The sequence below is a fragment of the Epinephelus fuscoguttatus genome, linkage group LG15 (assembly GCF_011397635.1).
Source record: "Epinephelus fuscoguttatus linkage group LG15, E.fuscoguttatus.final_Chr_v1".
Lineage (NCBI taxonomy): Eukaryota > Metazoa > Chordata > Actinopteri > Perciformes > Serranidae > Epinephelus > Epinephelus fuscoguttatus.
In genome coordinates this window covers 35,753,248-35,779,869 of record NC_064766.1, presented here as the reverse complement: position 1 = coordinate 35,779,869, position 26,622 = coordinate 35,753,248, and the positions used below count along the sequence as shown (strand labels likewise).

Here is a 26,622-nt window from a genome sequence, read left to right as displayed (position 1 = left end):
GTCTTTCAAACAGGGGGAAGCTCACTCTAAGTTTACATCATAAAATTTGTCATACTGTAGCAAGGCAGTAACTTTTAATAGAAGCTGTTTTTCAACCACACTCATGCCATAGAACCACAGCAAACACACCTCAAATATTTTCAGATGGGTTTAAACAACTGAACTGTGGTGAAAATGAGCTATATCGCTTATGGAAATAAGGAACTCTGGACGGCACTCTGTCAGAAGACTCCACTCGCAAATATCCGCATGGGACTGAGCTTGAAATGCAATGATGCTGGTGTGTATTTCCAAAGCACTGTCAATCACAAAGGGGTTCAGCCTTTTAGACAATTCCAATTCCATCATCATGCAGACACTGAGCGTCCTCTCCCGCCTACCGCTCCATTGGGTCCCAGGGAAGCTGAGCCTCCCTTGAAGTGACGATTTTGTCGCATTTATCCAATGACAGTCTCGCTTTGCTGCATGAAAAAAACCTGCTCAGCGCTGTCTCATAGGAATGCTTGGATTCTCCACATCCACCGTGCTGACACAAGAATGTATGACAGGGAGGTCGCGTTTGAAAACTCGTGATAAACAGCTGCCGTTTGAACATTATAGTCATGATGTGAAACGCATCCTAGCGCACGTTTAATGCAATGTAAATTCTTATTTTAATGTAAATTCAATAGTGCATATTTGACCATTTCTTCCATGAAATTTTAGGGAAGTTCACCCTCCCTTGTTGTCTCAGAGCAGTCACCCCTGGAATGAAGTAGGGTACTTCATTCCATATGAAATGCTACCAAAAGTGTCTGTGACTACGAGAAAATGTCATTGGCGTGGGATGTAAATGATACTCTGTAATCTTATAATGGAAATGTAGAAATATTGAAAATACTGTCCAAAAAGTCACAGTTGGCCGAGACATTATGTGTATCACCAAGCTATATGTGACATTACTATAGAGTATTTTTTGCTGGTTAGTTGGATGATGATGAATATGTCACATAAAACACTTTGCAGACTGTTTCCGTTACTAAAGTAAATGGTGGAAAAATAGCCTAGTTAATGGCTGATGAGGTCTGATCTGACTGAAATGTTGCATTTATAATAACGGGAGCCAATTTTATTATATCATTACTTTATCATTATTATTATTATTATTATTATTATTATTATTATTATCTTTTTTCCAAGCTCACGTGACACAGGTGTTTCTCGTTATTTTGAGCTGCAGTTATGGAATCAGAGTGTAAAATAGCAACACTCTCACTGCAGACTAAAATAAACTTTGCATAAGTTAAAATCCTGCTACAACATGTGTTTAGTGTTGTAAACAAGCTCTTTGTTTGTTAGAAACTCTGTTTTCAAACCAGTGGAAATAGAGCCCTGAAACAGTGCAATGACCTACTATTAATACTGACCTCTAACAATATGTAGGCTACTCTTTTTTACCTGACACTCCGTACTTTTGTCCCTGGATACTTTTCTCTTTGATAATCTCAGTGGTCAGAGGTTGAGGTGTTGACAGGCTGTGATCCAACACTCTGAAGGTAACCTGCTCTGGAGTGGGTTAGCTGTACAGCGTAAGTTACCCACGGATTCATCCTGGTAAAAAGAGAACCCGCTTTGTTGTACTGAAAACCCAGAGTGAACCCTGAAGTTACCTCGCTAACTCTAAATCCTGCTCTGAAGTAAATAAGCTGGTCATGATTTCTGGAGAGAGACAGTTTTTCAAAAGTATTTTTTGGCACTTTGAGCGCCACAAGCCGAGCGCCATCTAGTTCTGTAACATTGGAGACAAGGCAGACATCTCTATGGCTGATATCTTCAACACTTTGCCACCCACACCAGAACAATCTAGTCTGATAAACAGCACTGCAGGTGAAGGGAAAAATATGTGTTTGGGATTCTAAGGTGAACTGTCCCTTTAAAAAAATGCTGTGCTTCCTTTAATGACAACTGTAAATAGGTGTCATACTTTACCTGTCCCTAATTCACTGCACCCATCTTGACCACCCAGATTGCCCACAATGCTTCAGTCACATGACGGTGGTAATCCTGCTTGGGACTGAATCAGCCCCTATAAGCCCTCACAGTGCAGATTAGCACAGGAAAAGTACAGAGTAGGAGACTCTGTAAGTACCAGGGCTTTCCCCTGCTTCCTGTAGCTTCAGCCATGTCTCACTATAGCCCCATCTGTTGCTGCTCTGCTGTGACCTGAGTAACCCTGAAGAGATCTCACTGGCCCTGTTACTGTAACAGAGAGTTTTAGTGTCACATAAAAATGGGAGACACCTGGAGAGGATAGCATTTAAGTGTCATCTCATAGAATTTGTCCAGCAGCTTCATGACAATAACATTGCATTTTGTCTTTTTTGACCTCTGTGACTCATTGGTTTTAACATCCATTCCAAGGTGTCCATTTAAAATGGAGCTGTGAACGAGCCTCATCTTGAGTATGATGGAGTTAAGTAGCAAAAAACTTTCAAGCTAAGATATTTTCATGTTAATTTTAGAACTGAGCTCATCCCACTGACCATAGATTTGATGTTTTGTATTTTAAGAAAAGATAAAACAAGATGACACTTAATTGATCCCCAGGAAAGAAACCGATGAAGCAATACAGCGGCACAAGAGACAAATGAAGGAGTTACATAAGAAATAAGTTCAGAACCAAAAATATACCACATGGAAAAGATATATCAGATTTAGAGAGGCACACACTACAGTCTACTCAGGACAAGTGTGCATAATAAATACAGTAAACACTGTGTTAGTTAATAAGAAGTAAGTAAATAATATACAGTAACCGGCCACTTTATTAGGTACACCTTGCTCGGACCAGGTTTGTGGCATAGATTCAACAAGGTGCTGGAAACATTCCTCAGAGATTTTGCTCCATATTGACATGATGACATCACACAGTCACTGCAGATTTGTCGACTGCATATCCGCAATTTGAATCTCCCGTTCCACCGCATCCCAAAGGTACTTTATTGGACTGAGATCTGGTGACTGTGGAGGCCATTGGAGTACAGTGAACTCATTGTCATGTTCAAGAAACCAGTTTGAGATGATGTGAGCTTTGTGACATGGTGCGTTATCCTGCTGGAAGTAGCCATCAGCAGATGGGTACACTGTGGTCATAAAGGGATGGACACGGTCAGCAACAATACTCAGGTAGGCTGTGGTGTTTAAACCATGCTCAGTTGGTACTAAGAAAATCTCCCCCACACCATTACACCACCAGCAGCAGCCTGAAGCGTTGATACAAGGCAGGATGGATCCATGCTTTCATGTTGTTTACACCAAATTCTGACCCTACCATCTGAATGTTGCAGCAGAAATCCAGACTCATCAGACCAGGCAACATTTCTCCAATCTTCTATTGTCCAGTTTTGGTGAGCCTGTGTGAACTGTAGCCTCAGTTTCCTGTTGTTAGCTGACAGGAGTGGCACCTGGTGTGGTCTTCTGCTGCTGTAGCCCATCTGCTTCAAGGTTGGACAAGGTGTTGTTGCTTCAGAGATGATCTTGGAACCAGTGCTTTTTTGACTTCCTGTTGCCTTTCTATCATCTTGAACCAGTCTGGCCATTCTCCTCTGACCTCTGGCATCAACAAGGCATTTTGGCTCACTGGATATTTTCTCTTTTTGGGACCATCCTCTGTAAACCCTAGAGATGGTTGTGCTGAAAATCCCAGTAGATCAGAAGTTTCCAGACCATGTCTACATGCCTAAATGCACTGAGTTGCTGCCACGTGATTGGCTGATTAGCTATTTGCATTATGAAGCAGTTGAACAGGTGTACCTAATAAAGTGGCTGGTTAGTGAATATAGATTAATATGTGTATAGTTACATGTCATAAATCTGATATATAATGGCATTACATGTCAATCTAAGTACCTAATTATTTGATCTCAAATCATTTTGATTCCTCATTTAAGATCAGTAGTTATTATTTCAATTCTCAATTCAATATTCAGGACAATATTTCAACAGAAAATGTATCCTGCAGAAAAACTACAGGGCTGCTTAACACTCTGCAACATGCCTCTCTCTGTATTGCCTCATTTATCTGCTACTGAGTGCTTTTTCCTGTGTATAAGATTCTGTTTTACATAAACAGCACACATGCCTTAATGTCACTGCTCACTCCGAGAGCATGACCACAGCATGCAAAGCTACACGAGGTAAATAGTTGCCGCGAACGAGCCCTAGCTATCTCTCTTTTCTGAAACTCACATGGCTGGCATGTTAAAAATAGAGCATCCGTCTTGTCTCGTGCCCACCGATGTGCATAATTATGAGTCTTTGTGCTCCTCATATGCGTGGCCACTGATCACATCACCTCCATGGAGACAATAAAGGGTTATGAGAAGGCGTCCGCGGTAACCCACTCTCCCTGGTAAAATCTCTGTCTGTTGCTCATATCCTCTAATAATGGGTTATATTTGTAAGCTGCCTTTTCATGCTGCCGCTTATTGTCCCTAAAGAGTGAGAGAGTGACTCACCTTATTCCCTAAAGTGAGACTGTTGATTCAGTGCTGCATTGTGATGTGTGTGGTGTGGTTTCTGTGTTGGTGTGAGTTTGAAGTCTCGAGAGCTTGAATGGGATAATGAACATGCAGCACAAATACCGGTCCATGTGGAGATCCAAAGCATCATCATGTATGTTGTCTAAGTGTTTTTGTATGATTAATTTATCTGACTTTTTTTTTCTTTTATTGACTTATTCTGTCTCTCTGCCTGTATTTATTTGACGACATCAATTTCTCCTATTCATACGAGTCTTTTGGGTTGGGTACTGTAACTCTGTTGCATTCAACTGTCTCTGTGATTGGTAATTTTGAGCTTTAACACAAGTTGTTGATGGTGACATACATATGCATGCTACTTTATGCTTTATGTGTTAGCCCCTCTTCCTAGCCAGACACACCAAACCCATGTCTAAGAACTAGTGGCAATGAAAGCCGACTGTTGCATCACATCACATCGCCTGTGTCTCGGCCAAGAAGCTGCACTTGAACACACCACAAAGATTACAGCCAACTAGTGTTGTGTCGTTCACGAACGAATCATTCAAAAGAATGAATCTGTTGAGTGAACGTACTGAACTGAATCACTTCCGGAACTGATTTGTTCATTTCTCAGTTCAGTTGAGCTCAGCAGCGAGCGTGCAGGCCAGTAGCGGAACTGCCGATTTGGTCCGTTCGAACGATGAATCACTCGCGAGTCGCGGGGACACTAGGGTGCAGGGAGGGACTGCCTAACGAGTGACAAATTACTCGGTGAATGAATCACTCGGTGAACGACGTCACCCTGATCCCTGAGTGATTCAAATCATTTCTTCTCAGCAATACACTTTCATAGGGAACATTTTCTCCAAACAAGCTATCGATGAATGAATCTTTTGAACAAATCTTAATCAACTGATTCGAGTGATTCAGTAACATCTAAAGAACTGCTTTGCCCATCACTACAGCCAACGGCCAACTAGTACGTACGTTCTGCACCTGCGTGAGAGAAAATAACTCTCCATAACAGCAGGTGGTGGTAGTCTGTAATCGTCATTCAAAAACAGCAACAGAAAGACTGATAGGTCATGGATAGATTTAAGATGCTAGTTAGCCAGTTAGCACATTAACAACACAAACCAGTGTTGAAAGAACAAAGGATATGTGCCATGTGCTAGCAAACAATCACACAAACAATGTCTGCTAAAGAGCTTAATGGCTTAAAAAAGTTTATTTCTCACACCTCTCTGATCTCACACCAGCTCAACTTTAATTGTTTATTCCTCTCTTCTGTTTCTCTTGTCTCTAACTGAGCTGAACTGCCAAACAGAAATATATCTCTCACCAACCGGCTCCGCAGGCTCCGACACTGATGCAATATGCTGAATTAACTGACACGGGCTGACTAGTGCCAACAGTGCAGGACACACCACAAAACTAGGGCAACAGACGCTCATCGACAGCCTGATATTGAGTGATGGCCCAGTGTTGGCTTGGTGTGTCAGGGAAGAAAAAAGAGGGACTTAAAGCCATAGTTTAACCTTTTTCTGGAATACACTTGTTTTTTTTTTTTTAATTAATTCAGAAGATTTTTACCACTTGCACAATTATATGCTAAGTATGAAGGTAGCATGAGGACTAGACACTGCAGAGAGTTATGTGCTGGAGTATTTATCAGCCAGGAGCGGTGAGCGAAGAGTGCTGTCATCACTTTGAGGTTGCCAGGCAGGCAACCTGTGGAAAGTTCCTGCTCCCAGCCAAGAAATACTCCAACTCACTGTCCAGCACACACACACACTGTGAAATCACATTTTCACACTTTCGTTTTTGTCATGGATTAAACAAACGATATAAGAGATTAATCGGTGCACTTTAGCTAACTGACTCCCAAAAAAAGCATTCCTCTAAAAAGTTTTACATCACCACTGCTATTTGTTTGAAATTTTAAGGCGTCACATATTTTGACATATTATAAACATTACAGAGTTGTGATGAAGATGTTCCATTTAAAATAATGAATGAGGTAATTTTGAGAAGCCATAACTCCTGCAACCATAAACTCAATCGACCTTGGAACTTCCAGAAATGGATGGCTTGAAGCTACACTTACAAATTACACTAAGGATATGGATCAGTGTAATGGATAAACTATAATTAAATGTCAGAATTCCTAACTCAAGCACCACTGCTCTCCGACACCACCGGTGCAACTTTGATTAAACTAAAAAATGATGCCTTTTGGTACTGTTTAATAATGATTCTTAACACTAACTGAGCTGACCATAATGATTAAAGGTTGATTAAAGGTTTTAGGGCATAGGTGCTTTGGCACTACTTGTTTAGGTAAAAATGATTTTGTTACTGACTGGCTCATCTTTCTTTTTTGATTGGCAGGAGAACCACTGTCGTAGGATTAAGATTCTGGGAGACTGTTACTACTGTGTGTCTGGACTGACACAGCCCAAGACGGACCATGCCCACTGCTGTGTAGAGATGGGTCTGGACATGATTGACACCATAACGTGAGTGTTCATATTAGGTTGAGTCTGTTATTTTGCAACTTTTGAATAGCACTAAATCAGACGTATTTCAGTAGTGCAAACGACAGATGATCTAATCCTTATCTAGGCTCTCTAAATAGAAGCTAAAGAAATCTTCCCTTCAGTCTTCATTCTATTCTAAACTCTGTTTAACAGAGTCCATGTTACGAGATTTCCTTCAAGTAGAGCAAACTGCAGCCTGATCGGCCATGTGTGCTGCGAGTGAATTCTAGCACTGAACATCTGAGTGAGCAGACATACAGTTGGCTGAGAGGAAGAAAGACTTAAAGGGGAAAGAAAATAAGATATTTTATCGAGCTTGAAAGAGCTTGTTTTCCTCGCAAACCCTGCACAGTTTGGAAGTGTGGTAAAGAAAAAAGACCAAAAGAAGTGAGAGATTTAGGTGCAGCAGAAGATTTAATCAGAAACTTGACTTGACTAGAAGCCTGTTAATTAAGATTAGACTTTTTCCTCAACACTGATTAAATAGGAGTGCTCAACTTAGCAGTCTGTTTTGTTCATTGTCCATTTTGTACAGTGTTTGTTCCCTTTGCACTCCGTGACTGATTGCCACATCTATTTACGCATTATGCTACAGTTTTATATTATTTAGTTTTATGTATCTGATCTCAATCATTGTACATGGAGATTGTTTTTATCACTGTTATAGTAAAAAAATGTTGGTTAAAGAAACACTGATAATTGTTTTTAAAGTGACAATTCACCCCAAAATCAACCATAATCATAGAGATGTCTGATTTCTCTCAAAAATAATGAAATTAGATGGTGCTCTGCTTGTGGTGCTCAAGCGACAAAAAATAAAACAAAACAAAACAAAATTAAATTAAATTAAAATGAATAAGATAAAATAAAATAAATTAAACTGAATTGAATTGAATGAAATAAAAAAAATTAAATTAAAAATAAAATAATAATGAAAAATTCTACAGCAATGTCTCATGTTGTGTCTATAGAGTTTAGTTTGACAGACAAGTATTATTTATAGACATGTATTATAAGTCTGTGAATAGGTCTTCAGTCAATAACTGTACAGTGCTCGTCATCATTAATTCAATCATTCAATTCAATTCAATAGAACTTAATTTATCCCGAAGGAAATTCTTCTGTCAGAGAATGCCTCAAATTACAGCAACACTAAGAACAGTAACCATAATTTAATGTTCACAACCAGTAACAACCAACAGGTTCCCCAGGTCAGGGTCACTCACTGGTTCCAGTTTTAGAAACAACAGAGTATTAAATATCTGGCAGAATATACAAAAATACAAGATAAGAAGTGTTTTCAAGGAGCAAAAGCAAAACCAGTGCCTAACAGAGTAACAATAGGAGTAAGATAAGTACAACGAGTTACTAAAAATGAACTTAAATGGTGGAAAAAACAGACTGCACCTCATAATCAATGTTATATTACAATGAGAAGTAATATTGCACATGATGTTGAGAAAATATTGAGCAAGATACTGAAAAGTAGTACATAATGTACATCATGTAAAGTAACAGTGTACCTAATGTAGGTGAATATTGCTGTCAGTGTCCTTTGTTTAATGTTTAATGTCACATTGTGTGATTTTTGCCCGCTGCCTTTTTATCCTCTGCCTAATTATAGACATTCTGAAGATAGAGATAGAGATGTAAAAATAGATATGACCTTATGACCTCACTCTATAACACCACGTGTGTTCTGCCCCTGCAGGTCAGTCGCAGAGGCCACAGAAGTCAACCTAAACATGCGCGTGGGCTTGCATACGGGTCGGGTGCTGTGCGGAGTGCTGGGCCTCAGGAAATGGCAGTATGATGTGTGGTCCAATGATGTGACCCTAGCCAATGTGATGGAGGCTGGAGGACTACCTGGGTCAGTACTGGACATTTTACATGAATACATGCCTCAGTAGCTGTGGATACTGCACATGCACACTAATTATGTGATCTAGAATTGCCACATGGAAACATTATGTCTAACATTGTCCTGTATATTCTTTAACCAAGAGTCTGTCTTAATGCTGGTAATTGTTTTAGGACAAATCGGGAATAAATGCAAACTACAGAGGAAACAAGTGCACCAAACTCAGCCGCGTGTTTTTTTGATTTTCACCTGTTAACATAAAAATAAAATGAAAGCAAAACTACCTTTTCACAGCATTTTTAAATAGACTCTTCAGCAGATGACTGAATCTGTTGTGGCCATGACTAGTAGCACCTGCCCCCCCAAGCATGGCCTAGCACTGGCACCCCCTGGCAAAAATAATTACAGGCTGACGTTATTGTCTGTAGGCTGTGGTGTGCTCATTTTGTAAGTTACTGTGTATATATTGGTATCTTCTGAAACTAGACGATCTAACTTTGGAGCACTATTAAGCCCCCTTCCTGACAAGCTATTGTGTCATAATTGATACCAGTGGATGTCTTAGAATGTCTAGATTCACAAGATAGAAAAAAGAGCATGCCACAGCCTCTCAAAGACAGTAATGTCCGCTTCCAATTATCATCCATTGGCATAAATCATGTCGCAATAGCTTGTTATTGTTTGACAACCCCTATGAAACATTTCTGGGGGTGCCACTGGTTATGAGTCTAGTTAGTTTTTTTTTTATACTTTTAATTGTCATCATATCATTTCATGTATCTCATTACAAAGCTCAAGTATTGAAGAAATTCTTTTTTTTTCCAGTGAGAAATTATGTGAATAGGTGCGTCAGCAAGTGATACATCAGAATAACAAACTATTGATATACAATTATAAATGGATATAGATAACGTAGTATGTTAACATCATTATTGTGTCATAGAAAAACATCTTTGATTCCATTTCATATTCAATGTTCTTCCTACAATATTTCATGGTTCATAATCAGTTTTTCTTCTTTAGCATTTATTCCTGTACAGCAACATAAGGCTAAGAAAAACAAATAAAATAAATAAAAATACATGAAGTTCAAATACAAAAAAAGAGTAAAAACGTGCTCCCTTGCATGACTGTTAGACCTGATACAAAGACATAAAATCCCAGTAGCTTCTATTCATGAATCTTTTCCTATATAATAATAATTTGACGACTTAGATCTTTTTTTCAATCAGTTTCCCTTATTTTATAACTTAAGTACTTCATCTGACATATTTGCTAAAGCGTGTCTCTCCATTTGTCTACCAAGGGACATGGTTTCTCAAGTTTCTTGTTATCTGTTTCATTGCTGTAATACACAGTATCTAGCATAACACAGTTCAGGATAATATTAATTTTCTTCTGTATATGATTCCAAAACAATTGTAATTTTGATATACTTTATATCTGGCTTTATAGTGCTGTGTATTATCCCGTCCCATCTCTGCCTGTGCTCCACAGAAAAGTCCACATCACCAGATCTACACTGGAGTGCCTAAATGGAGATTATGAGGTGGAGCCTGGAAACGGTCACGAAAGGAACGCCTTCCTCCAAAAACATGAAATTGAAACCTTCTTTATAGTGCCATCTCACCGACGGAAGGTACTGCATTGTAATTCTGTGCTGACGAATGGATATTAAACCGTATGTAGCCTTCAGCAGAGGGAAACAATTCAGATGACGGCATGAGTTGTATCTTGAGATTACACGTCCTATAAGACGCTGGCCTTAGTTGAACCTTTAATACCTAGACAGTGTGTACACATTAGCAAAGCTTCTGCAGGACGTATGCTAATCAGTATTATTGGACCTATGTAGGTAAGACAGAGTTACGGTGGCGCTGAGAGCTCGACGCACTCCAAATTAAGACAACACGTGCAGACAAACAAACATCTTGCAGTTGTGTCTATTTGCGTGTTTCTTTAGCTCGCAGTGTGTTGAGCTCTCAGGGCCACCATACAGAGCAGGCTAGGTAAAAAAAAAACAGATTTATCTTGACCAGTTTTTACCTCTATGCCAAGATCGACAATAAAACCATTCCTCAAACAGAAATATAGTGTTGACTAAAGAATCCAGCATCATATGATGGAGCTTTCACACATTTGCTGTTGAGCTGATCTCTCTCCCAGCCTGTAATGGATTGGACTGGAGCTATAAAGCCTCGGGCATCTATCATCTCAAATCTGCACAGTGCTACAAACTTAGAGAGATGTATGTGTGTGTCAGCACACACACATAAACATGCACATCTCCAACAGATGTGCCGAAAGCAGCTGGAGAGGGAATTTCAGTCTTGGTTCTGTATCTCTCCTCTCCTCTCCTCTCCTCTCCTCTCCTCTCCTCTCCTCTCCCATCCCCTCTTCATTTCTTGCAGCAGGTTTCATGTTATGCAACATAAGGCTGGCACATAGGTTACATGGGTCCGTACGTGAACCTGTACCATCCCAGTTGCGTGTGTTTTTTTCCTCTATATGCCGGAGACTTTGCTAATCCTCTTAATAGAGCTGATGGTTAGGCTTCATCAAAGACATGGCACAGAGAAAGATGTGCCCTGACTAAGCTGTTTTGAATACTCACTCTGCTATTGTGCCTTTAATTACTCCTGCTCAGGGACACACTTCCAACTTTGTGTTTCGATTAAAAAAAAAAAAAAAAAAAAAAAAAAAAACGTCCTGTGGGTCGTTTTAGAGGGCAGGAACAAATGACCTATGTGGTCGTATGGGTTGGAAGACTTGTTGATTTCTTACTACAGAAGACAGTTCCTCAAAATCATTAATCTATTTCACTTCTTCTAAAATAGCCTATAAAACAGAAATGAGGGCAGCAGAGTCCTAAAACTATTAAAACCACCTAAGGGAATGACCTACCTTATTTCAACCACTTTGTAATGTAATTCCTGAGCCTGATAATAATGACTGCATGCGTGTGTGTGCATGAGCACGTGTGCATACTGTCCAATGCCTGTGCATGATTTATAGACCCTTACATAATACATATTACTGTGTGGGGTATCATGACTAAATCCTTGTTCCCGTTTCTTATCTGGTGACAGATATTCCCAGGATTGATTCTTTCGGATATAAAGCCCGCCAAAAAGATGAAGTTCAAAACTGTGTGCTACTTACTAGTGCAGCTTATGCACTGCAGGAAGATGTTCAAGGCTGAGATTCCCTTCTCCAATGTCATGAACTGCGAGGACGGTGATAAGGTATAAACTCTCAGTGTCTGTGTTGACGTTTCTGTGTTTGTTCGTGCTGTGATTTACGTGAGTAGAGACGAAAAGATATGCAGTTTGAATGTCTAGAGTTTCCTTCAGTAGTGAACGCTTGTTAGACTTAGCAGGATTTCTAAATGTGGCCCTTTATTTAAACCACAAATTGAAACTGTATTGTTTTTATAGATGGTATTGTGTAGCCATACAGTATAAGCTATAAGGACATTAGTGGTGAAAACTACTTATATCTCTCAGGCAAATGTTTTCTGTAGAACGACACAACCATTAGGAAGCATTTAAAACTAATCTCCTTCATATGAAACATTCGTATTTAATTGATATCCCTGGGTGTCTTGTACAAAAGCTTCACTGTCACACCAGGACTTGGCTGTTCCACAATTTCATTTTTAAGACATGAGCTAAAGCTCTTTTGAACATTGTTCCAACAGAACAGAGTATTTCGATCATCCATGAGGCCTTTGGCAAACATTAGAGGAGCAACGATGTGTGTTTGTGGATTCCTTCATGGTTTAGTGGTTTTCTTAATGTGAACTCTCGGACATACAGTAGATGTTAGCGTGTGTACGAGATGCTCCCGTATACATAGCTGTTACACTAATGCTCTCTGTCACCTCACTGAATATTGTACATTGCCCTCTTGCAGTGATATTTGCAGCACAGCCAGTTCCTTGTGTTTGTCTCCTACGGACACAGATATCTGCTGTAGACTAGGAAACAAATAATAGATTAGTCTATAAACAAACAAAAAAGTGGTCACTATTTTGACATTCTATGAATCAATTTTATTTATTTAGTTCTTTATTCGTGGTGTATTTGACAGGGACAGATACAGTATGCATGGATAAACTGAAAACAGCTATTTATTGCAAGTATCACAGTGTTTCTAGCAGATGCTAGTTTGCAAAACACATTCCTAGCATGGCTTTTATGAAACTTAGAGACTAAAACAGTGAGGTAAAAAGAAGGTTAACCAGGGGTATAAATATAGACGGTGCAGACAGTTTGGTTGCACTGGGGCCTGTGAGGTGGGGGCCCATAGAGAGAGAGAGCAGGCCCTCCAACAATGTGTTGGGCGGAGAATGGGCCCTCATGAGTGATAGCTACCTTAGAAATATGCCTATGTTCAAAGAAGAACCTTCATTAAATTTTCTTTGTAAAACAGTTAGTAGCATCTATAACAAAATGATCTGCTTAATCTACAGAAAGTATAAATAATTATTCTTGTTATTCTACATAAACAAATGCAGATGCTGATTGCTTGGTAATATATATTTGTTGTTGTCCAGTGTTGAATCTCTGTTTGATTATGTGACGAGACAATATGTGCACAATAGCGTGCACTATAAGGTCCATCATAATAGCGCGCACTGTTTAGTTAAGTTTATTTAAGAAGAACGAGTGCAAAATAATAAAAACACATGGTATGAAAATGCCAGAATTAGCCAAAAGGCTACCTAAAATACAAGAAAGCACAAAAAGCAAACAAAAAATAAAAATAAAACAAGGCACGCAGTTTAAAAGACTTTGAACACATCAACAAGAAATGAGTTTACATATTTTTTTTGTCACAAGAATGTAATGATCCTCAAATTTGTGATTAGGTGCTAAAACTTGAGGCAAAAGTGATGAGATATTAAAGGACATACAATTTTAAAAACTACTAGAGGCATTAGTGACATATTTCCATATAGAGCAACATTGCAACACCTGCAGGACATATTAAGAGTTTATTGCCTTCATGTCATATTAATCAACTACTGTATTAACTGAGGCCCATTGTAACCACCTTACACCACTGCTGAGTTAAACTGAATACAGAAAGGTCCACATTAAAAAGCTCACATTAAAACATTACATTTAAAAACTAGACATGAGTACAGGTTTGTTGCTGAGTTAACCAGGATTTGGCAGCTCTCTTAAGTGGTGCAGCAAATTTCAAGTGATCAGGTAGCAAGCTCCAGGACTTTGTTCCTTTTACAAAACAAGATGTCTGAGCAAGGGATGTTTGCATTTGATTGAATTTGATTCAGTTTTATTTATAAAGCCCAATATCACAAATCACAATCTGCCTCAGAGGGCTTGGACCCTTACAGTGGATAAGGAAAACTCCCCCTAAAAAACCCTTTAACAGGGGGGGAAATGGTAGAAACCTCAGGAAGAGCAACTGAGGAGGGAGCCATCTTTTTGCAGAATGGAACCTCACAGCTGCCACACATTTCTTTGTCATTCATTTTGAGGTTTTGGATGGTTAGTTGGACAAAACGCGCAGTTCAAATCAAATCAATCAAACGATTTATCAAGAAAATAACTGGCAGATTAATCAAATCAGAATAATTGTAGGTTGCAGCCTTTTTCTCAATCACAGACTCTCGTAGACTCTGTTTGTGACATTAAGGTGTTTTTGCGACACACCAAAATGTCGCACTAGTTGGGAATCATGACACCCAGTATTCCACTTTATAATAATCACTATTCTAGATGTTCAAATATTTTTCCAGGCTTACAATGAAAATATGCAGTGAGGTAGCTGAATTAGCAAACCACAGTGCAGGAGAAAATAATTTAGTAATTTAAATGGCTTCACAAACCCTCCCTCTTAGTCAGTAAATATATGGTGTTCACATGATGGGTAATCTATCGTAAGACGACAGGGACTGATGTTATGATCCCATCAGCTATAATGACCTCAGCATGTCAGAGAGCAACATACCATATCCCTCACATATACTGTTAGTGACACTGGCAATCTGGCCTAATGTCAAAGAGCTTACTTGACCTTGTGTGCCTGAAAGGAAATCTTGTGGCTGGGCAGCTGTACAATTCTTGCACCACCTGTTTTAATCCAGATTTTCAGGTGTGTGTGTGTGTGTGTGTGTGTGTGTGTGTAGGTGTTGGCTATGTATTTTTCTTGAAAAATAGTTCCCATGAGGTTATGTTAGGGTTAACACTACAGATCAATAAAGCATGTAGCATTATGGTTAAGGTCAGGATAAGCCCATGTCATCACAAACATCGAGCAGATTTGTGTTTTAAATATTGATTATGAAAGGTTGATTAGGCATCATTTCCCCACTTTTATAACATCGCCCTCTGCAGCTGCATCCAGTGTAGATCTCCACCTCACACTAAATGATAGTGTCACCTCTTAGAGCTACATTTCAAGTAATGACAATGTGCTCACATCGTAGACAGACAGCAGATTAGTATAAAATGAAAGACAAATCGAAAAGTGGCGACAGGTTAAGTCATACATGCACCTTGTGCTGAACGGCTGTTTTACATTCAGACCACACACACTTGAATGGTGTGAAGTGACATATGCATTCAAGGCACGGAGAGGAGCAATATAAGGGACAAGGGATGAATGAATAGGAATTTTGGTGCAGCAGACACGGCTGTGCTGTGTTGAGCACAATATGGAATATAAGGAGAAGTCGGCGTCGGCAGGTCACTGTGCTGCTGTCTCATAAATAACACAAAACCAAAGCACAAGGGAGGCACTGAGGAATAAGGGGTGGAAATGGATAGATGATGGAAGAAGAAAGACTGGATGGAAGGAGGGAAGAATAAACAGAAACAGGGAAGGTAATAAGGAAGGAAGGATGAAGCAGGGGAGTGAAAGAGGTAAGGATGAACAGACAAAACAAAGGAGGAAGAGCAGGAAGAAAGATAAAGAGACAAAAATGAGAGAAGGAAATAATAGAGAAAGGAAATATAGACAGAATCAGAGAAGGAAAGAGAGGTAGAAAGGAAAAATCTACAAAGGCAGGGAAGGAAGGAAAGAAGGACAAATACACAGAGGCAAGGGGGACATGAGGAGGAATAGATAGAGACAAGAAAGAAAAGAAGGAAGTAAGGAAGAATATCTGAAAGTGGAGAAGAAAGATGGAAGTAGGGCGGGATATATAAAAGCAGGACAGGAAGGAAGAAAGAATGTAATGGAGCAGGGAAGGTAAGAATAAAGGGAAGCAAGGAAGTAAGTAAGCATGATGTTAGGAAGTATAGATGGAAGCAGAGACAGAAAGAATAGAAAAAGGAAGTATAGACAGAAGCAGGGGAGGGAAGAGAGGGAAAGGAAGGATATACAGAGGCAGGGGAGAAAGGAGGTAACTGAGGAAGAATAGATGGAAAGAATGAAGTAGGGAAGAATACATGGAAGCGGAAAAAGGAAAGAAGGAAGTAAGGATAAGGATATAGAAGAACAGAGAAGGACGGATGAATATTCTGAAACAGGAAAGGAAAGAAAGAAGGAAGAATATACAGAAGTGGGGAAGGAAAGATTGAAGTTGGGAAGAATATATAAAAGCAGGAAAGGAAGAAAGAAAGACTAAAGGTATACAGAAGCAAGGAAGGAAGTAAGCATGAAGTAAGGATGTATAGATGGAAGCAAAGAAGGAAGGAAGGTTAAGGGTAAGGACAATAAGAATGTACAGAGCCAGGAAAGGAAGTAGAGAAGGGAGCAGGGGAGAAAGGAGTGAACGGGGGAAGAATATAAGGAAACAAGGAAGGGCAGAAAGAAGTTGGGAAGAATATATGGAAGCAGTCAAGGAAGCTATTAAGTAAGGATATAGGAGAACAGAGAAGGAAGGACAAATATACTGAAACAGGAAAGGAAAGAAGGAAGTGAGGAAGAAGTGGGGAAGGAAAGATGGAAGTAGGGCGGAATATATAAAAGCAGGAAAGGAAGGAAGGAAGAATGTAACGGAGCAGGGAAGGTAAGAATATATGGAAGCAAGGAAGTAAGTAAGCATGAAGTAAGGAAGTAAAGATAGAAGCAGAGAAAGGAAAGAATCGGAAAATGAAGTATAGACAGAAGCAGGGAGGGAAAGAGAGGGAAAGGAAGAATGTACAGAGCCAGTGAAGGAAATAAAGAAGGAAGCATATACAGAGGCAGGGGAGAAAGGAGGGAACTGAGGAAGAATAGATGGAAACAAGGAGGGAGAGAAGGAAGTAGGGAAGAATACATGGAAGCAGTCAAGGAAGCTACTGAGTAAGGATATAGAAGAGCAGACAAGGAAGGATGAATATACTGAAACAGGAAAGGAAAGGAAAGAAGGAAGAAATGAAGAATAGATTGAAACAAGGACAGAAAGCAGTAAGTAGGGAAGAATAGCCAGAAGCAGGAGAGGAAAGAATAGAGAAAGGAAATATAGACAGTAGCAGAAAAGGAAAGAGGACTTAAGGAAGAATGTGCAGAGTCAGGGAAGAAAGGAAAGAAGGGAGGATAAACAGAGGCAGGGGAAACAGGAGAAAAATGAGGAAGGATAGATGGAAACAAGGAAGGAAAGAAGAAAGTTATGAAGAATATTCGGAAGTGGGAAAGGAAAGACAGAAGTAGGGAAGAATATGTGGAAGCAGGTAAGGAGAAACATAGCGAAGCAGGAAAGGGAAAAAGGAAGTAATAAAGAATAGACGGGAACAGGGAGAGAAAGTAGGAAGTGAAGAAGAATAGATTGAAGCAAGGAAGGACAGAGAGACTAAAGAAGAATGTACGGGGCCAGGGAAGGAAGGAAAGAAGGAAGAATATACAGAGGTAGGGAAAATAGGAGGAAACTGAGGAAGGATAAAAGGAAACAAGAAAAGACGGCAGAAAGGAAGAACATGCAGAAGTAGGAAATGATGAATATACTGAAGGAGGATAGGGGAGAAGGAAGTAATGAGGAATAGACGGGAACAGGAGGAGGCAGGAAGTAGGAAAGAATAGAAGGAAGCAGGGAAGTAAGGAAGAAACGAAGGAAATCAAGGAAGTCAGTGAGCTGTACACATTCATGTCATGTCATGAACTCATGAGCAGTCTGGTGATCCTTGCTCACCCTTTGCTCCCCTACTGTGCCACCGAGCTACACAATTCATCCAGCATGCTCACTTACATGTGCACACACCCACCTACACACACAAACACACATACACACACACACACACACACACACACACTCTGCCATGTTAACTCTCTGGCTTTGCTCCAATGCCCAATGTTTTGCAAAGCTGCTCTCTTTGGCTGCCGAAGACACTTAGACACAGTGGGGTGCATTCAGTAATGAAGTTAAGTGTGAAGGCAATGTCCTAATTTGAAAGTATAATCAGCTGCCCGTGCTTATTGTTGACTCTTATTCACCCTTGTTCCTAATATGATAATCCTCCAGTAGTGGAGCGAATACAGGGCGCTGCATTGCAGCCTGTTTATCATCACACTGTCGTTTTTCAAGTTCCACATTTTTTAAGTGAGGATTTCTTCTTTATCTCCACCAGCGGAGGGCCATGCGGACAGCTCCACAGAAGCTGAGGAGTCGTTCCAACACAAACCAGGCTAATGTGATCCAGAGCAGCCCCAGAACCCGGGTCAACCGCTACATCGGTCGTCTGATCGAGGCCCGCCAGACCGAGTCAGACACAGCAGACCTCAACTTCCTCACACTCATGTATAAGTGCTCTGAGCGCGAGCAGAGGGTGAGAGACTTTAGACGCCTGTAGCAGTGAGATGTTGAGGATGCAGCCTCTGAATGAATATGTTGGTTCTCACTCTTATCTGGTCTCTGGCATTACGCAGTACCACCAGGTTCCTGATGAGTACTTCACCAGCGCAGTGGTCCTCTCTCTGATCCTAGCTGCCTTGTTTGGCCTTGTCTATCTTCTCATTATACCACAGTATGTACAGCAGATTCTCTTCTTGTCCCTTCATCTCTCTATTGCTTTTTCTCTCTCCATGCATCTCTTTAATTGGCTCAGGTCTTTTAACTAACCCTGCCATCTTCCTCTCTCATTTTTTCCCACTCAGGGGCACAGTGGTACTTGTTCTTCTCGTCTTCTGCATCTGTTTCCTAGTAGCTTGTATCATGTACCTGCATATCACTAGAGTACAGGTAAATACAGCTGCTCTCTTATCCCTCTTGTCTTCCTTTCACTTTTTACTCACATGTTAACTTCTTCTCTCTGATCTGGTGCCTCAGAGAGCCGGCGAGTTTCTTCATTTAAATTTCTCTCTGCTATCATTCTTTTTCTTTTTGCTGACTAAAGAGAAATATGTAAATGTATTTTATACAGCCTTGTAATAGCAATTCAGTATTCATTGGCTTCAAGATTACTTTCTAAGCCTCTGTGCTGTGTTTAAACTCAGATGGCTGGTCTATTAATTTCAGCTTTTGTTGAGGTTGATGGTCGTTCTCAAAGCTCCTAAGCTCCTGACCACATCAGTTTAAAAGTTTTTTTTATATTACCCTTTGTGGCTTTTATTCACTCTTGTTCTCTTTTCTCTACTAACCTTTGCTACGATTACATCTAATTGACATTTGTATATAAAGTAATGAAAAGGTCTGCACCACTATGTGCATGCAAAATATAGCTTACATTAGCAACACTTTTGTTTTTGCTCCCATTTCTCAAAGGTTTAAGTTAAAGATCCAAGTCTTTTCAAGCACACAAACGACGTATTTCTCTAAAATTTTGGTCGCAAATTTATTAGAATTCAAGTTAGTGAGCACTTTCCTTTTCTAAGATGATCCATTGACCTGTGTGGCGCATCAAGATGCTGATTAAACAGCATCATTACTTCCCATATGTGCCTTGGGATGGTCACAATAAAAGACAGTGCAGTTTGATCACACAACACAAAGCTACAGATGTCACAAGCTTTGGCGGAGTGTGTCATTGGCAGGTGACTGTAGGACTATCTCCCAGAGCTGTTGCCCGTGATATAGGGATATAGGGTTGCCCCCAGGATATATGTTTAGTAGGGCTGCCCCCCGACTAAGAATTTTCCTAGTCGACAAATAGTCATCATTTAGGGCCATTAGCCGACTAGTCGCCTGCATGTTTACAACATTAATTTAATTATTAAACGATATATTTTGGTGGTTTGAGTTGAAGGTGTGAGAAAGAATAGTATCAGTAACATTGTTAACACTGTGCTACATTACAGAGAAATACAAACCGTACTAATGAACCTTCATTAATATAGGCCTATATTTTATCTACAAGTGCACGTCACACACTGAGCGAGCCGCCTGTTAATGACGCTGTGGGCTAACGGGCATGTAGCTACTTCCATGTTTCAGATGATACGTCATGTTTGTAGTCGACCAATGAAGATGAGTTTACATATCATCTTGGGTTCGTCCTTCACCTTCTCAAAATGATCCCACACTTTGGATTTCCTGCCCGACATGTTATTAACTAGCCTGTGGAATAACTGCAGGTACCAGCCCTGGAAATAAACAGCTGAGCGTGGCAACTTCCTGTGTCTGTCCTTTCAAATTAAACTTCCACATGGTTCAGTCATGTAGGATTTGATTTATATTGACAAGGCGCAGCATTTGTTTTTTTGTTGGTTTGTTTGTTTTTCAGCAACTAATCAACCAATGAAATCTTGCTGACTAATGAGCTTTCTGGTCAACTAAGATTCGGTTGACTATTAGGGGGCAGACCTTTGCCCTTGACAAATACCCCCCAAATTATCATAGCTTAGAAAAAACTAATAGTGACACTTATAAAACAATTTAAACTATAAGACCCAAACTGAAACAAGCAAACCCACTTTGGAAACTCGCTGAAACTAAACTGAACTGAAATCAAAAATCAAAAACGAAAATAAAAATAAAAGCTCACGAGAAATACAAAACTATAATAACTCTGCTGCTTACACATCATATAATGTTCCTCATGTTGCTGGTTTCCTTCGCCTAACTTTTCTTCGTTCTTGTCTCAGTGTTTTCCAGGGTGCCTGACCATTCAGATTCGCACTGCTCTCTGTATTCTCATAGTGCTCTTAATCTACGCTGTTGCCCAGGCCTGTGTGGTAAGTGGGAACGGCAACAGTAAAAATGTCATGAGCAGCTAGTAAGAAAAATGTCGCCATATTTTGGTGTGTAATTGTAGCTCCCTTTTGGTTAAAAAAGTGTATGCTTTGATGCTAGACTGTGCTGGTGAGATGTTTTATTGTTACAGTCATATATCAGTTGAGTTGTTAGAGCAGGCTACCACTGAATTACTCTCTACTTTATCATCTTTATGCACATGCATCCTCCATTTGCCTCCGTCAGGTGGGCTGTATGCCCTGGTTGTGGGGTAGTGCCAACACCAACAGCTCCATCGTCATCATCGATTTGGACGGCGGCGCTAACCACACCATGGCGGAGCTGCCTTGTGACGGTGCCCGCTACGCCTTTCTGTCCTGTGTGGTGGGCACACTCACCCTGGCACTTTTCCTGCGGGTGTCATGGCTGCCAAAGATGGCGCTAATGCTCCTTCTGGGGGTGCTGTATGTCACCGTGTTGGAGCTCAGCGGTTTTCGCAAGACTGCAGGGTGAGAGGTTCACGGCACAACATGACCACAGACACCAAGACGCACACAGTCATGCAAAACACTGTTTGTTTGCACTTTTTATTCCTGTCATTTCCGGAAGTTACATGAGTCAACAATTGGCGGAGAATGTCGAGCCACGGTTTTTGTGTTTGTTTGAGCCAGAGAGGGGACGGATGACCAGGCGTTTGGAAGAACATTTACAGTACATGTGCTGAGATGTATGTGTGTGTAGGAGTCTTTGCTTGTCTGCAGCCCACACACTCTTTCATTTTCCACCCTTTGAAGCAGCACATGTGCTCATTAGTTCCAAATCAGAAGCCTGAAAGGACAATGTGGGCTGGGTGATGGGAGTGTGTTAGCTGTCTCAACCCAGCACAGAGGGGCCTGGCCAATTTTATTGGAGCTCAGATCATAAATGGGCCTCTGAAAAGTGATTACGTTGAATTTGTTAAGGTTATTAAGATAAAGATCCCTTTTGAAAAGCTCATTTTGTTTAGATGCAGTTAGACGTCAGTGAGTAATATAATGCTGTGCGGTCCAAAATTTCTAGCACATTTAAGCTCTTTCATTCATGTGTATTCCTGAGTTTAACATTTTGTTTTGATGTAAAACAATACATATACATTATCTTCCAGTATTTATTTAAAGGAATAGTTCACCCAAAAACAATATCATATTAAATAGTCACCTCCTTAGGCTCTCTGTGGTCCCAGAAAAAGTTTTCTATTGAATGACATTATGGAGAAGTGAGCATCCGGAAAATAAATCAACAAGTTCTGCTGAACTACTGATAAAAACAGCATTCCCCATGAAGGACTTTGGTGTTCACTCAGTGAGCACGCATTGCACAGTGAAATCCGTGTCAGGTCAAGTCAAGTCAGGCAGTTATGGGAGTATAATCCACAACTGCTTTGTGAAGTAACAGTTTAACTAAGATACTTGTGACTGGATTTCCATGAGCCCCCCATAGGATACATGACACCTTAGTAATGTCGCATTGGAATTTTTAGAAAGATTTTTCTTTGTTTTGTAACTTATTTTGCTCTCTCTATTAGCTTTCATTTTTGGGGTGCTCCACTCGCCTGTTCAGATCCCCCATCCATTCTAATGGACATAACTTTTCTAGGATGTTTAGATCTATAATTACTGTTATCTGACTCCACCAGGTTTCTTTTTTGTTTGTTTATTAATATGTGGAGGTTTTGAATGAACTACTTCCTGGAGATACTTCAGAAATTGAGGATATTTTGAGTCATGACGATAAATACAATACAATATACACATGTACAGTGTGTTTTAAAGCAGTGGTTCCCAACTGGTGGTCTGCAGTCCAAAAGTGGGTCGTGGGTCCATTCTGAATGGACCACAATTGACTCGTATCAAGTTTGCAAGAAAACAAAACTCTTTATTTTTGAAGTAGAGTGAATTTCTAGCACAGAGCTTTTGTTTTGGAGTGCAGTTTCCTACTGTAGAGTGAGTGACTACCGGACAGCTTCTTGACAGAGACGACAAACTAGCTTGACGACATGGCCAAACACAAGTATGACGCTGAGTTTATTAAACTGTGTGGACCTTGAAATAATGACTAAGGAGAAATCCGGACCCTGTGGTTGGACCAGTTGGAAACCACTGAGTTCATGAAAAATAAATAAATAAAGGTCTGTTAAGACTATTTATTGCCATTTTTACTATTAGGTGGTTACTCAAGTTCAGATCCTCTGTGTCTTTGAAAGGACAGAAACAATTTTGCTAATAATCTTAAGCAGAAAGCCACCATTTCGATATGTTTTTGTGTGCGTGTGTGTTTGGGATATAACTGGGTTCTGACCATATTTACAACATTTGATATAAAACTTATTCTGGGACCACAGAGAGTATATGTACAATTTGTATTGTTTTGAGTAAACTATTCCTTTAATAAAACTTACCTTGCGATTTCTCAGGACACTGTGGAGGGTCCATTCAACCTTCGTGTGTAGTTTTGTGTGTGGTCCACTCCAGTGCTGACTTGTGTGTTGGTCTCTTCCACAGTGGGGGGTCCTTCCACATCCGGGGCTACGAGCCCATCCTGTCTCTGTTGCTCTTTGTCAGTGCCCTGGCCCTCCACTCCAGGCAACTTGACCTCAAACTACGCTTGGACTTCCTATGGGCTGTGCAGGTCAGGAAGTGTGTGTGAAACAGGCTGTGGATATTGTGAGGCTTAAATATCATTAACATAAGATTTAATAGAAGTGTACCATAGGAATGCAGCCATTTCAGCTTTTATGCATGTCAACTATGGGGGGGGATGTATGGAGGGTTTGTATTTATAGGCTGCCAGCTGTCTGTTCTTTGGCAAAAAAACAAGGGTAGGAAGCTTGTTTTCATTTGGCACCAGGAGTGTTTATAAAAGGACTGCTTTGCATATTGGGATTGCAAAAGCTGAATTCTAAGCTAAATGATTATTTAACTAGTTGCATTAGTCATGTAATAGCCAAGTCTACTCAACTATGACACATACAGTCCATGTTGTGTGGCTTTCTACTGACCCCGTGTGGTGACAATGTGAGACAAGCTACAGTCCTCATGGCTGTATCTGTATATTTTTCTTGTGTACTACATCTGCTGTCAGGCGGAAGAGGATAGAGACGGCATGGAGAAAGTCAAGCTGGACAACAGGAGGATTCTCTTCAATCTCTTGCCGGCCCATGTGGCTCAGCACTTCTTACTGTCAAACCCCAGGAACATGGTGAGCCTCGCTAATAGACAGGCAGACAGACAAACAGACAAACAGGTAGATAAACAGACAATATATAAAGCACCTTTGATGTCTTCTGATTCATGTCTTCTTTTCTGTTTTACTGTATTACGTCTTGTCCCGTCAGGATCTATACTATCAGTCCTACGCTCAAGTTGGTGTCCTGTTTGCCTCGATCCCAAACTTCAATGATTTCTACATTGAGCTGGATGGCAACAACATGGGAGTGGAGTGCCTGAGACTTCTGAATGAGATCATTGCTGACTTTGATGAGGTGGAAGGCTGATTTTTTTTTTTTTTTGTACTTTGAACATCCTTGACCTCTCGGTGATTTGAATTGTGTTGCACTGGTGTGTTTATTTGAATGTATGTGTGTTGCAGCTCATGGATAAGGAGTGCTACAAGGATATAGAGAAAATCAAAACCATTGGCAGTACGTACATGGCAGCTGTGGGCCTCGTCCCCACCATTGGAACTAAGGTGGCGTGTTATTTTATGCTTCTGTGTGTGTTGCATATGTATTTATTTATTTTATTTAATTATTTGAAGGATAGTTCCTTAAGATGAATCATCTTGTTTTCAAGGGAGTCCTTAGAAATGAATGCAGTACATTGTAATTAAGCCAGTATGAAGGGTCATTACATGCATAGATGCTAACTGCTCTGTATACTTCCTCTGTTTAGGCCAAAAAATCTGTTTACGACCATCTCAGCACAATCGCAGACTACGCCATTGAGATGTTTGACGTCTTGGATGAAATCAACTATCAGTCGTACAACGAGTTTGTGCTGAGAGTGGGTAAGTCTACCCTTAGTTCACAATGTGACCGTGAGAAACCTTTGTTCTTTAGTACTTTTTATTTGTTGTTAACATGTTCTTATGTTTATGCAGGAATCAATGTGGGTCCAGTGGTCGCAGGGGTGATTGGGGCGCGGCGACCTCAGTATGACATCTGGGGAAACACGGTCAATGTGGCCAGCAGGATGGACAGCACTGGAGTGCCGGGAAAGATACAGGTATTCAACACACACTGGATTATGATAATTATCTAAAAGTCATTTTATTATATGGGGAGATGCGATTGATTTGCAGGAAGGGATATACAAACAAAATTGTTTTTGAGTTATTAAATTGATTTAAATTTTTCTACATTGAGTACTTTTACATTTGATACTTACACACATTTTCCAAATTGTACTTAATACTTTTACTTCAGTAACATCTTACTCAGCAACGTATTTGACATGGCTGTATGCAGGAAGGCTCAACACATTATTGCCGATGCCTCACATCCATTACATTCACAGTTTGAGCTGCTCCCATCTGCCCGGGCGTCAATTTAGGGTCCCTAGAGCCAGTCTGAACATATATAAGAAGTCCTTTATTCCCTGTGCCATACAGGCAGTGAACACAGAATGAACACTACTGTTTTTATAAGACGTGCTCTCTTTTAATATTAATTTGATTTATTGCTCCTACCTGCCTATTTGTACTATTGTATCATATATATTGTTTAACTGTATGTTTTTATTGGTGCATTTTGTTATGTGAAGATGATTTTTGAGAGAAGCCAAAAGACAAATTTCCACTGAGGTACAGGGCTTTTTCAAGTAACAGTATTTAAACAGTGTGGTATTAGTACTTTTACTTAATTAAAGGATCTGTATACCTCCTCCACCACTGTTGCTAACACAATATACAGCATCATAAATGGTTTGTCATTGCTGGGTTTTGCATTTTCCTATAACGCCTGTACAGACACTCTGGAAAATCACTGTTTACTCTGTTTAAGTTCATTTGAAAATATGTGGATTCCACTTCTGCAAAAGTTACTGTTACAGCCTTTATACGCCAAAGTATTTGCACACGTCACAACACCTGCCCTTATGTAGTGTTTAGTGGGTGTTACCTATACAAGTAGGTGACTTATGATAAAGTGGGAGTCATAATTCAGCACCTTGGGAAGAGTAGATTTTGATGGTTAAGAGTGTTTGGTGCACCTGGAGTTGACTTCTTTTATTATTTTTTCTCTTAACAGAAAATTAAGAGAAATTTGAGAGAATGTTTCTGCATGAGGCCCAATGTTTGAAGGGAAAATTGAATAAAAACATCAAAACTACAGTTGTAAAGTTGAAATTTATACATCATAAAAACAAAAAAAGCTTTTGAAACTTTCGATTTACTAGTCCATCTACATCCCAGCCCTCACCTATGGTCAATGAATTTCCTCCACGGGGTGTCTGGGCTCAGCCTTGGAGATAGGGTGAGGAGATCGGACATCCGGAGGGAGCTCGGAGTAGAGTTACTGCTCCTTCGCGTCTAAAGGGGTCAGTTGAGGTGGTTCGGGCATCTGATCAGGATCCTCCTGGTCGCCTCCAGTTAGAGGTGTTGCAGGCACGTCCCGCTGGTAGG

At 40.2% G+C, this 26,622-nt stretch overlaps 1 protein-coding gene across 2 annotated transcripts in view; it reads left to right on the top strand.

Moving 5' to 3' along the window:
• The window catches only part of LOC125902213 (adenylate cyclase type 1-like), a 61,299-nt gene that overhangs the window by 31,107 nt on the left and 3,570 nt on the right, over nucleotides 1-26,622 (top strand). The window contains exons 5-19 of one of the 2 annotated variants that reach the window (XM_049598400.1): nucleotides 6,894-7,021; nucleotides 8,754-8,912; nucleotides 10,401-10,542; nucleotides 11,993-12,148; nucleotides 18,425-18,622; nucleotides 18,723-18,820; nucleotides 18,951-19,035; nucleotides 20,877-20,966; nucleotides 21,211-21,473; nucleotides 23,505-23,631; nucleotides 24,085-24,246; nucleotides 24,338-24,484; nucleotides 24,592-24,690; nucleotides 24,894-25,008; nucleotides 25,102-25,226. In XM_049598400.1, the coding sequence (XP_049454357.1) occupies nucleotides 6,894-7,021; nucleotides 8,754-8,912; nucleotides 10,401-10,542; nucleotides 11,993-12,148; nucleotides 18,425-18,622; nucleotides 18,723-18,820; nucleotides 18,951-19,035; nucleotides 20,877-20,966; nucleotides 21,211-21,473; nucleotides 23,505-23,631; nucleotides 24,085-24,246; nucleotides 24,338-24,484; nucleotides 24,592-24,690; nucleotides 24,894-25,008; nucleotides 25,102-25,226 (2,094 nt within the window). The remainder of the gene's footprint in view (nucleotides 1-6,893; nucleotides 7,022-8,753; nucleotides 8,913-10,400; nucleotides 10,543-11,992; nucleotides 12,149-18,424; nucleotides 18,623-18,722; nucleotides 18,821-18,950; nucleotides 19,036-20,876; nucleotides 20,967-21,210; nucleotides 21,474-23,504; nucleotides 23,632-24,084; nucleotides 24,247-24,337; nucleotides 24,485-24,591; nucleotides 24,691-24,893; nucleotides 25,009-25,101; nucleotides 25,227-26,622) is intronic. The other variant, XM_049598401.1, reaches the window with a different exon arrangement.